We start from the raw sequence: 12,567 nt of genomic DNA on the forward strand, positions 1-12,567 counted from the left end.
AAGTTTCATGAATAACTCCACAAAGTTTTGGTGCGTCTTGTGTATAGATAAGTAACAAACTAACTGAAGAGATATGAAGAAGCGGGCTTTGACTACCGCATGCACGTGTTTTGTTTCTAAGAATTAGAAAAGACCCTACACTAAACTAAATCCTATTGAAGATAAAAAAGCCATTGAAGATAAATGTGGATACCTATTCAAATTGTTTACAATACAGCTTAGCCGGTCGTTCTAACAGATCTAATTCTCCGAAATATTAGTTAAATGTGGTCGTTTTATGAGGTATGTCGTTATTAGCAATGTCGTAGAAAGCAATATTTTTAATAAGGCGGTCATATGGCATTCAGCCGGGACCTTTGTTCTAGGTTATTATAACCGGCATGTTGTATTAAACGATGTCGCAGTAAACGGTTTTGACTGTATATTTAATTTTGAAATTGTTTGACTTAAGCTTAGGTTGTTACTTAAATTTTATGTATATTAATATGATAATGTGTGGAAAATTGTAACGTAAATTGAAAGAGATATATAAATAGTTAGGAGTCACATGATATGTTCTCAATACCGCTGCCGTATGCGTGCGAGAAAGAGACGCAAGACAGACTGGCGCCGTAACGCGTTACGTAACGAGGCGACTTAGCCTCCCATAAGAAGTTATCACTTCATTAAGGTTGTGTCTAAATCGGTCTAAATAGTCATATTTTTTTTCAAATTTATTACTATTTTTGTTATTAATTGCCCAATATCATATTTAACTTATCGGGTTCCTTCAAAAATTCGCCTACTCAGTGTGCTTAGTGAGAGTTTATTAACGATCTCGATAGCGTAAAAGTTAAGCCAATTTTGTATGCATTTGAAACAGCGCCCCTAGCGGCAAACGTAGGCAAACGTTTCTACTCCATACAAATATGAGCTAACTTTCACGCTGTCGAGAACGTTAAAAAACTCGCACTAAGCGCTCAGGTCTTACACTAAGTACCGGCCGGTATTTCACTGATATGCATTTTAAGATCGGAGATACAACCTGAACGTGCTAAAAGGTAGCGTCGCCAATGGCCGTGAGCAAAGTTTCACGGAAGATTGAATTTCTCGAATTTTTTTTTTTTAAATTCGTAACTAACTCCTTTTTCTAATTCCTTTTTCAATATTATTATTATTATATATCGGGATGTGAAAGATTGTTTAGTTTATGTCAGTACAGACAAGACCTGATCAAAACCTCTTAAGAGCTGATCTCTGAAGACCATCAGCTTAGGTAGGAAAAAAAACGAAGTCCCCTAAACGGGCTCCCCTAAATTTGTGTTCACTAAATCAGTATAACACTCGTACAACGACGCGGATGATCAATAGTAGGAGTTCCGTAAGAGGAAAGCAGCAAAGGTCCTAAATATTGAGATAGAGAAAGCGGCGGTTGCGCGTACCACGTGCGCGGAGGGGTCGGCGAGGGTAGTGTGGTACCAACTATGGTTTTGTCGCAGTGAAATGATACCACTAATTACAATTTTATATTTAATTAAACCAGAGGTCCCGCAGTAGTCGAAATTCGACTATAATTGTTTTTTATCCTTCTATAATAACATATTTCGCCAAGACTATACTATAAAAAATAGTAACAAAGACAATCAATATTTAATCTATTCTCAATTTGACAACAGACGTCAAGAACAAAAGTTTGACAATAAATAGTAGGCATGCGTGTGTGCGTCAAATACATGGTATGTAGTGTGTGTAATGTTTTATTTACTGATTTAATGTATCTTTTATGCATTATTTAAAAAATATATTAGCATTGTGCACTTCTCCTCTATACTCTCTATAAGTGTGGAAAATTTCATACTCCTCGGTCCGCGCAATTTTCGTAAAAAGGGATACAAAGTTTTTGCTTCACGTATTAATATATAGATAGCAATCAACTAATACAAATATTAATAACGAAGCACCAAAGTATGTTTGTCTCGAACTCAACCGAATGAAAAACGTTTTGCAAGTACCGTCGAATATTATAATATACTAGCGACCCGCCCTCGCTTCGCTTCGGAAACATTAAAACACACATGAAACAAAAAAAAAAAAATTAAAAAAAAATAAAAAAGTAGCCTATGTTCATCAGGGACAATGTCGGCTTCTAATGGAAAAAGAATTTTTCAAATCGGTCCAGTAGTTTCGGAGCCTATTCGAAACAAACAAACAAACAAATCTTTCCTCTTTATAATATTAGTATAGATTAGTATAGATAGTGCGATGCTCCAGCGCAGGGCCGTACTCAGCGCAGGGCCGCACTCAGACTCACTACAGTAGTTTCGTGTAACTGGCCACGCGATAGATTCGACTTTTTGGCGGGAACGCGAGGAGTGAAGTTGTGTGATTTGTTTTATTTTGTCTATTTAGTGTTTCTCCAGGTTTAAATGTGTAATAGCGGTGATTTATTAACGGTTTAATATCTGTGAAAGTGCACAAATGTGGGAAAATGAAACCAACGCCGCTGGACGTAACTCCTCGGGATCCTCCCAAAAAGTTCACTAAAAAGATCGCAGTAAATGACCACCGTTTTACTGAGATTATATTTCATCCCATATCATCTCATTTCATTTAATTTAATTTCATCCAAGTTAATTGATGTCACAAAATAATTCATTGTGAGTGATTTTCATTGATATCCCTTCTGTTCATTTGTTAAGATGATTACGTCTGTTTATTAGTTCTCTCAGTGTAAGGGCGACATTGACATCTCCTAACCCTTTGACTGTCGTGTAAGGTCACCTACGCGGCGCACTGAAGTAATAACGTCGATTTTTAATACGCTTTTATTAGCTTCAGTTAGTATGTAACGAAATCTTTGAACATGATTTTGATCCCCTTCAAAACGTCGAATTAACTCGAAATTTGGTATACATGGGACTGATGACAATACAATATAAAAAAAATTGAAAAAATTTGAATTTCAACTAAAAAATGAAAAATAAATAATAGTTTAAAAAAACAATCCAAGCGCCTTAGTAACAGAAATCGACGTAATTACTTCTAGTGCGCCGCGTAGGGCACCAGTGACCTACACCGCAGTTGAAGAGTTAACATCAGTGTGCTTAGTGCGAGTTTTTTAACGTTCTCGATAGCGTAAAAGTTAACTCAATTTTGTATGCAATATGTTGGAACAGCGCCCCTAGCGACAAACGTAAGCAAACGATCCCATTCCATACAAATATGAGCTAACTTTTACGCTATCGAGAACGTTAGAAAACTCGCACTAAACACAGATCTAAATACATGCGAATATCAATTAACCACTTAAAGCGATAATAAAAAATGTTATAGCATTTTTTGAATCACAATCAATGTTAGGTATTAAGAGATATGTACATATATCTAAGTATTAAAAGTTAATAAAAGTGTGTATTGAAGTTTGAAGTTTTCTTTTACTGACACACAAGACCTAGTTGGTCTGCGAGGATTTTTTGTGAATTTCTAAGAAAGAAGTATGAGCTTTCACACCTACTTTTTTTTCCTACCTAAGCTGATGGTCTTAAGAGACAATTTCAGCGTAACCTTAACTAGTAGGTGAGCTCAACGAGCTCAAACCTGACGACGTTGCTAACACTAGCCCTAGTTAGCGCAATGCTTCGCAGAATCTACCCCGGATCGGAAACGCGATCCGCTGAGAAGATCCGGCGAGAAACTCAGTGGGCTGTGTCTGTGGGTTAGTTCACTCGTCGTGCCCTTCGTCGCAAGCGACGGGTTCGACGAGAACGATGACCGGTGGTTGAGGTACTTAAAAGCACCGTTAGTGGATCGGGAGGATCCGAAATGACGTGTTTTCGGCGACGTCGACTGTTTACCATTCGCTACCTTGCTACCTTGGCTTCACGAACTTCCTATAACAAAATGTATGCATTATCGATAATTTTAGCTACAAAATTATCGTCTCCGTTAAAGTTTTTTTAGTGCTTAGATAAGTGGTTACCGGAGTCCATAGACACCGATGTAAATGCCGCTACCCATCTTGAGATATTTCTAAGGTCTCGGTATAGTTGCAACGGCTGCCCCACCCTTCAAACCGAAACGCATTACTGCTTCACGGCAGAAATAGGCAGGGTGGTGGTACCTACCCGCGCGGACTCACAAGAGGTCCTACCACCAGTAATTACGCAAATTATAATTTTGCGAGTTTCATTGTTTTGTTACACGATGTTATTCCTTCACCGTGGAAGTCAATCGTGAACATTTATTAAGTACGCATTTCATTAGAAAAATTGGTAGTTGCCTGCGGGATTCGAACACCGGTGCATCGCTACATACGAATGCACCGGACGTCTTATCCTTTAGGCCGCGACGACTTCAAAGTTTATTAAAAGTGGTCTATGTGGAGGTTTCGAGAAGGATACCCACACACCTATTCTTCTGGACGGGGGGCCGAACCTTCTATGAGGTCCCCGCCCCTAGGAGAGGCACGGGGTATGTGAGACTGAACGGTCCGCAGACCTTGGAAACGGACCGCAGGCCCAAGGATGGTATTTAGGGCCCTACCCACTAAACGACTCGACTCCCATAAACCCTACCCAAGGGATCGTTCAGTAAAACGACCAATGTATTTATTACAAAATTTATTACTAAAACACAAGAAAAAATACAAAACTCATAAGGTTGTATGAATGCTACTCCCAAATTGTGCTTTGGCACTACAAAAATAAAACTTCTTTTCGTCTTAACAAATTCGTTAGTGCGTCTAATTAAAAATGCATTTTTTTTTAATTACCCTCAAACAGCAAATATTACACAGCATATATTAACAAAACTAAAAAAAAAACATTCTACATAACGTCTTTAAATACATAGGAATTTGAAAAAAGCTCTTTATTAATAATTAATAATATGATAAGTCAAAATCTGTCACTGTCAATATCGCAAATATTTTTTTTGTTTTATAGTTAAAAACCACAGATACGGAATACCATTTTTTTTATTACAAAAAAGTTTTAATAAGGTATCATTATATTCATTAAAGATGAAGGTTTTTAACCAATAAAAAAAATTACAGCAACGGCATTTGGGTAATTATTTGACGAAAAAAAAAATGCTTTCATTTTATTTTATTTTGAAATGAACACGGTGGTTTAAATCTGTTCTTAAAGCTAAGAAGTTACACTATTATTGCTGAAAAAAAATCTTAGAAAATATTTTACAATACCAAATTCTATTATGTAAGTACATACATCGATAATAAAATATTACGTCATGCGCCATTTTGTATCTATGTTTGAACAACATCAAAAACATTATATTGACTTATGGAGGGTACCTGTAAGGAGCGCCATCTTGTATAGGGGACAACAAGACTCTTTGGAAGACTCACCGAAATAGCGCTAGTGTAAGAATTGGAAATTATATGAATATAGCGGGTTTGTACAGAGTAAATTGTAATTTTTAAATTGTTTAATTAAAAAATATACAGTGTATTTAAAATCTCATCTATTTATTTTTATTACTATTTAAGTATGAAGCGTTTCTTTGTTTCCTAATTTAATATCCTGCTCTGATAGTTTAAGGCGCTGTTTTTAAAACCCTTCCACATGCTACTGTGGCGCCACCTGAATTGGCTCCGTTTCAACGGACACTTTTTATTACACAATTTTTTTTAACGAGTTTTATGACCTGGTAACTAAGACCTTTAGGTCAATTAATACACTAATATGCCGCTATGTATTTCTAACCTCCTTAAGTTACTGTAACAAAACTCAAATCTGTACGTAGAATAAAAAAAAACTCGAATTCTATTTAATAAACGACAAATCTCGTTAAGAAACTCATAACGAGCATCGTTATAACGGAGAAGGCGGCGCGGTTCGCTATATCGGGCACTTGTGGGGTCGCCCGGCTGCACGCGTCCAAGTGTCTGAACAATTCCATGTAGTTCCTGGCGGGTTCGTGAGGAGCCTCGCCCGTGGGCTCCGTTAGGCCTATAGTCGAGTCCTTGAACAACAAATCGCTGATCCCGTTGAAAGACGAGAACAAATCCAAATTGATGAGCTGGTTCGCGGCCGCCGTGTTGTAGCCGAAGTACGCGTCCAGCGAATCGAATAAAACGTTCAAAGCGTTGTTCAGCGGGTCGCCTCTGTGGAGGAACAAAACGTTATACAGATTAGTTTTTGTTTTTTTTAAGGGATTTTATGACCTGGTAACTAAAGACTTAGGTCATGTCTTATTTTAATTTATATTCTTATTTTTATGAAAGATGCTAATATGAAGTGAAATGAAAGGAAATGAAACATAATTTCAATAAAATGGTGGTCATTTACTGAGATTTTCTCAATGGACTTTTTGGAGGATCCCGAGAAGCTACGTCCAGCGGCTTTGTTTTAATATCCCACATTTGTGCACTTTCGCAGATATTAAAAAGTTAATAAACCACCATTGTTACCCATTTAAACCTGAAGAAACACTTAATAGACAAAATAAAACAAATCACACAACTTCACTGCTCGCGTTCCCGCCAAGAAATCCAGATTAGTTTTTAGAAGAGTTGCAATGTTACCAATTAAAAAAAATCACACGTATTTATCGCTGATTTTTTTTCTACCCTTTTGCTGGTAGCGTAAACGGTAGTTCCAGCTATGCGTCGATGGGTAAGTGAGCTCATGGGCTCAAGCTGAGAGAATTTGTTAATAGTGACTCTAGTAAGAGCAGTACTTCACTGAATCTACCACCGGATCGGAATCGTGACCCGCTGAGAAGATCCGGCTGGAAACTCAGTGGTCTGTCTAGAGAAGCTTCGACCTTCAAAGTCGGCGGGTTTACTTTTTTTTTCCTACCTAAGCTGATAGCCTTGAGAGGATATTTCAGCGTAGCCTTAACTAGTAGGTGAGCTCACGGGGCTCAAACCTAACGACGTTGCTAACACGAACCCTAACAAGAGCCGTGCTTCGCAGAATCTACCACCAGATCGGAAACGCGACCCGCTGAGAAGATCCGGCGAAAAACACAGTGGGCTATGTTTACGGATTAATTTACTCGTCAAACTCGTCGCTTGCGATGAAGGGCTCGACGAGAACGATGACCGGGCGAGTTCACCGTTACCACTCACTTATATCATGATCGAGAATATATATATCGAGGGCTGAAATGGTATGGTTTAAGCGACATTTTTGCAAATTTACAGTAGAGCCAATTAAAGTTTAAATTTTGGGAAAAAATATCATTAGAACAAAAATCTTCTTCAGCTATTCCTATGGAGTAAACTTAATCGAAGTTCAATTAAAAACATCGAACGGTTGATGCTAATATCAAATACAAACGGACCTTTATTTACAAAGATAAATGTCGCATATTAAGTGAAATAGCCTTTCCCTAGTTTTAGTGTGCTTAGTGCCAGTTTGCCGACGTTTGCCGCTGTTCCAACTGCATATAAATTTGAGTTAACTATATCGCTATCGAGAACGTTAAAAAATTCGCACTAAGCACACTTTTGAGTCCGCACAGGTAGATACCACCACCCTGTCTATTTCTGCCGTAAAGCCGTAATGCGTTTCGGTTTGAAGGGTGGAGCAACCGTTGCAACTATTTGAGACCTTAGAACTTGTATGTCAAGGTAGGTAGTGGCATTTACGTTGTAGATGTCTATGGGCTCCAGTAACCATTTAACACCAGGTGGGCCGTGAGATCGTCCACCAATCTAAGAAAAAAAAAACAGGTATGTGATGTAACAGGTTAGATTTTACCTTCTGGACAGAACCTCCGCGTCGACAACGTAAGCGAGGAGACAGTTGTCGTCAATGAACACGCCAGGCGTGGCGGCGAGCGTGTTGTTCTGACAGAGGGCACGGAACTGATTGGCTTGCAGTCCTAACGCTTGTAAGTGAACTGAAAGAAAACAAAAAATAACTTAAAATCTTGTGTGACCAAAATTATTACGATTATTCTAGACTTCTTGATTCGCCAGCTACAAATGAATGATTAATATATGTCGTAATCTCGGTAAATGTTATCGATCGAGTATAGTCGGAAACGTCAAGTACTTCACTCGGGTAAGGTCGATACACGGTCGATACAGCGATGGCAACACTAGTTACCGACGGTTTGACGTTTGAGGCTGTTTGACAGTTGACGTAGTCTTATACCGGTCACTCACATTAGCGATAGGGGAGTAGGGTGGGGTAGCCGTTGTAACTAAAACATGAGACCGTAGAACTTATATCTCAAGGTGGGTGGCGCATTTACGTTGTAGATGTCTATGGGCTCCAGTAACCACTTAACACCAGGTGGGCTGTGAGCTCGTCCACTCATCTAAGCAATAAATAAAAAGGAAGTGCTCTGGTTGGCGAAAGCCATTTCCGAGTGCTGGGTGGATATTTGGGTCACGGTCCTCATTTCGTACGCTAAAAGTCTGTTATTGTACTGTAGTTTTTAAATGTAATGCACTGTTATTTGATTCTGAAACACGGTTTTTTTTATATTTGTAGCTTGTATATTTGATCTAGTAGCACTGGTGTGAACTGTGAATGTAAAGCGTAAAAAATCGGTATTCTTAAATAAAAACCGGTGTTTATCGGTATGTATAAAACCGGTTTTTCTCCGGTTTTCTTCGAACCGGTTTACATACCTAACTCACATTCGCACGAATACGCAACCCACAAGTGTGGGACGACATTTGCAAATGATTATGCAAAGTTTTAGCTGCATTCGCGGTTTTCCAATCTGTGTCGGTTTTTTAATGCCGGTCACTCACATGCGCGCAAATATTCGTACATTGTACGAATGTTTGTGCGCATGTGAAGAGTCGTCATTACAGTAAAGTAAAGACCGCCATTATTTTTTTAAGAGATTTTTATGCCCTGGTAACTAAGACCTTTAAGTCATGTCTTATTTTACTTTATATTCTTAATTTTATGAAAAATGATAATATGTAGTGAAATGAAATGAAGATGATTAATTTGAGACATTAATCAACTGGGATGAAATTTAATGAAATGAGATGATATGGGATGAAATATAATCGCAGTAAAATGGTGGTCATTTACTGAGATTTTTTCAGTGGACTTTTTGGAGGAACCCGAGAAGTTACGTCCAGCAGCTTTGTTTCATTTTCCCACATTTGTGCACTTTCACAGATATTAAACAGTTAATAAACCACCGTTATTACACATTTAAACCTGAAGAAACACTAAATAGACAAAATAAAACAAATCACACAACTTCACTGCTCGCGTTCCCGCCAAAAAGTCCAGACCGCCATTATTCTTTAAGAGAGCACAGATTCGAACGCCCTGACGAGCTTGCTGCGTTTCTGGACCAATCTCACTTTATCCCTTTGATCATTAGTGATTCTCTTTTTACACGCTTTATATTATTTTCACTTGTATGTATGTTTGTAACTGACTTCTTTAGACGCGATTTTGACCCACTTTAAACGGCCAGATTCCATTTAAGCTTTGTAGATGTATCGAGGACCGATGACAATAAACTAATTTGATAAGATTAATCCATTATTCAATTTGCAAAATAAGATTTTTGCCAATTTATATAATATTTATCTATAGTCGATAAGGCAGGAATTGATGATAAAGTACCTACTTAATAGTTTTCAAAATACGCTTTTATAGAAAATTTTCCTAAAAAATGAAAAATAAATAATAGTTTAAAAAAACAAAAACACGCTTTATATAAAATTCAACTAAAAAATAGAAAATATATTTTAATAAATTTAAATTGAAAATTTAACCCTTTTTTACAATAAAATATATAATTTATTTGCTACATTGAAAATTAACGTCTGTAATAATTGTCTCAACTGTTATTTTGATTTCTCGGCGATGTGAATTTTATCAATCAACTAGCTGACCCGGCAGACTTCGTAGTGCCTCAATCGACAAATAAAAGACCTAAGCTTTTGTATAAAATAAACTTAAAACAAACAAAAGGAATCCGTCGGACGGGGGACATATCAAAGGAAAACAAAATTGTTATTTTTATTTATTTCCGAGCATTTTCATATGTATCTACCTTTTAAACCTTCTCTGGACTTCCACAAGTAATTCAAGACCAAAATTAACCAAATCGGTCCAGCCGTTCTCGAGTTTTAGCGAGACTAACGAACAGCAATTAATTTTTATATAATATGTATATAGATTTGTATCACTCTTCTCTTAACGAGTCATCCTATGCCGCTCCGCTCAGACAAATAACATATCGTCGCTGTCAAATCAAAATCTGATTTGTGCAAAAACTATTTTGAATTAACGAGTAAAAACATTTTTGTAATTTTTTTTATATGAAGGTGATTTTTTTATTTTTTTTTATTGCTTAGATGGGTGGAAGAGCTCTCAGCCCACCTGGTGTTAAGTGGTTACTGGAGCCCATAGACATCTACAACGTAAATGCGCCACCCACCCCGAGACAAGTTCTAAGGTCTCAAGTATAATTACAACGGCTGCCCCACCCTTCAAACCGAAACGCATTACTGCTTCACGGTAGAAATAGGCAGGGTGGTGGTACCCACCCGCGCGGACACACAAGAGGTCCTACCACCAGTACACAATTTTTAAGAACTATATCAAATGAAAGCTATAGATAAATATCAAAGCTATAGACACATAACAGATTTTTTTATACGGTAGATATAGGGCTGTGATCTATACGAAAATCTCAAAAAGTGCACATAACAGATTTTGGTTTGACAATGACGATATATATGTCGACGAACTAGTGACATAGATACCTCTTTACAGAGATGATTTTCTTAAAGTGTACATACTTTAAAAAGTACGAATATTATTTTTTATTCCTAATTGCGATTTGTTATTTTTTTTTAAATTTTATTCGAATACATTAGGTACTATGAGTAAAAAAAAAAAATAAAAAAAAATAGGAATCTTCATTTAAAAAAAATATAACCCAAATTATGATTCCCTGTGTTATGTATTACCAGAAACTGACAAACATACTTTTTATACGTTTAAACCGCTTGAAAGGCAAACGTGACTAAGCGATAATAACTGCTTTGTACATAAATGATAGCCAATAACCATATTCGATGCGCGAAAAAAATATATTTCTAGGTCTATTAAAATCATTTCAATCCTACAGCTACTAGCTAGATTCTACTACAGCTGGATTCATTAAAATAAATTTTGTTTTCAGGTATTTCAACTTTAAGTTAGTCTACTGTAAAGTTCACGCATTGTCGCTTAGTCACGTTTGCCTTTCAAGCGTCGATATGCATGTAACACCGTTCCAAAATCTTCTGTTATAATAATAATTTAATTTTAAACTATACTGTAACTAGTAACTATACTGATACCTTAGAACTTATCTTACGGTGGGTGGCGCATTTACGTTGTAGATGTCTATGGGCTCCAGTAACCACTTAACACCAGGTGGACTGTGAGCTAGTCCACCAAACTAAGAAATAAAAAAATAAAAAAGAATTTAACACTTTTATTATTTACGCCTTGCTCATTAGTTAAGCGTCTTCGCCATCTTCCTCTTCTCTGTCATTCCGTCTGTCAATCTCTTCTCAGTTATCCCTTTCTTTCCGTTTTCTCTCACTCACATCTTAACGCTACGTTCTACACTCTTTTTATACGTTCCGTTCTTATCAATCCTACATACATATGAGTCGTCTATTATCAAAGGTGGCAATCTGTGCATTTGGACAAAAAAAATTTATTGTAATGTCAATACAGATTGATTTCAATATAATCGTCTCCTTCAAAGAATACGGTTCAAAACCTGCATTAAATAAAGGTTAATAGTTAACCTGTTATTTATCTAAGATGTCGTTCCGAAGAGTTTTGTGACTGCCGATGGAATACAAAGTCAATAATTCGTTTTTCTGATTTACCAATCATTGTCCAAAAGTCAGATTGCCGCCTTTGATAATAGTCGACTCATATATAGATAACAAACGTCCAGACGAAGAACAAACAAATTTGTTCATCGCACGAACGTTTGCCCGATGTGAGAATCGAACCCGCGACCCTGGGTATCATAAGTTAGGGTCGCTAACCGCTGTACCAGCGTTTGTGAATGAAAGATAACCTCACCATTGATGTTCTCCGTGCTCAGCACCGCGATGTCCGTGGTCGGATCGTTCAGACACGCTAGAGTACCGTTGTTGCCATAATAAACGTTCGTATAATCATAAGCGCAGGTAACTGAAACAAGAAAACAATGGAAACTTAACGTCTTGTCGCAATATATATATATATATATTTTTTTTTATTGCTTAGATTGGTGGACGAGCTCACAGCCCACCTGGTGTTAAGTGGTTACTGGAGCCCATAGACATCCACAACGTTAATGCGCCACCCACCTTGAGATACAAGTTCTAAGGCCTCATGTATAATTACAACGGCTGCCCCACCCTTCAAACCGAAACGCATTACTGCTTCACGGCAGAAATAGGCAGGGCGGTGGTACCCACCCGCGCGGACTCACAAGAGGTCCTACCACCAGTAAAAACTGTATAATCTCAAAACTCACTAATTTTACAGGAGAGTTTTTTAGAGGTTTAACTCTCTCTCTTCGGTCGGTCCCTCACTGCTGAGGATCGTGACTCCGTTCGATTCCGTCAACCAG

General features: G+C 37.5%; 1 protein-coding gene and 1 long non-coding RNA gene across 2 annotated transcripts in view; one reads left to right on the plus strand and one right to left on the minus strand.

The window, feature by feature from the left end:
- Window positions 1–12,567, plus strand: part of LOC149500060 (uncharacterized) — a 255,500-nt gene that overhangs the window by 58,625 nt on the left and 184,308 nt on the right. The window lies entirely within an intron of this gene.
- The window catches only part of LOC114243486 (transferrin), a 28,531-nt gene continuing 20,547 nt past the window's right edge, over window positions 4,584–12,567 (minus strand). Inside the window, exons 13-15 of the mRNA XM_089738007.1 lie at window positions 12,033–12,143; window positions 7,710–7,851; window positions 4,584–6,106 (exon numbers count right to left, since the gene is read on the minus strand). Coding sequence (XP_089594133.1) covers window positions 5,770–6,106; window positions 7,710–7,851; window positions 12,033–12,143 — 590 coding nt within the window. The 3' untranslated portion in view covers window positions 4,584–5,769. The remainder of the gene's footprint in view (window positions 6,107–7,709; window positions 7,852–12,032; window positions 12,144–12,567) is intronic.

This window comes from Bombyx mandarina, chromosome 24 (genome assembly GCF_030267445.1).
Source record: "Bombyx mandarina strain Sakado chromosome 24, ASM3026744v2".
Lineage (NCBI taxonomy): Eukaryota > Metazoa > Arthropoda > Insecta > Lepidoptera > Bombycidae > Bombyx > Bombyx mandarina.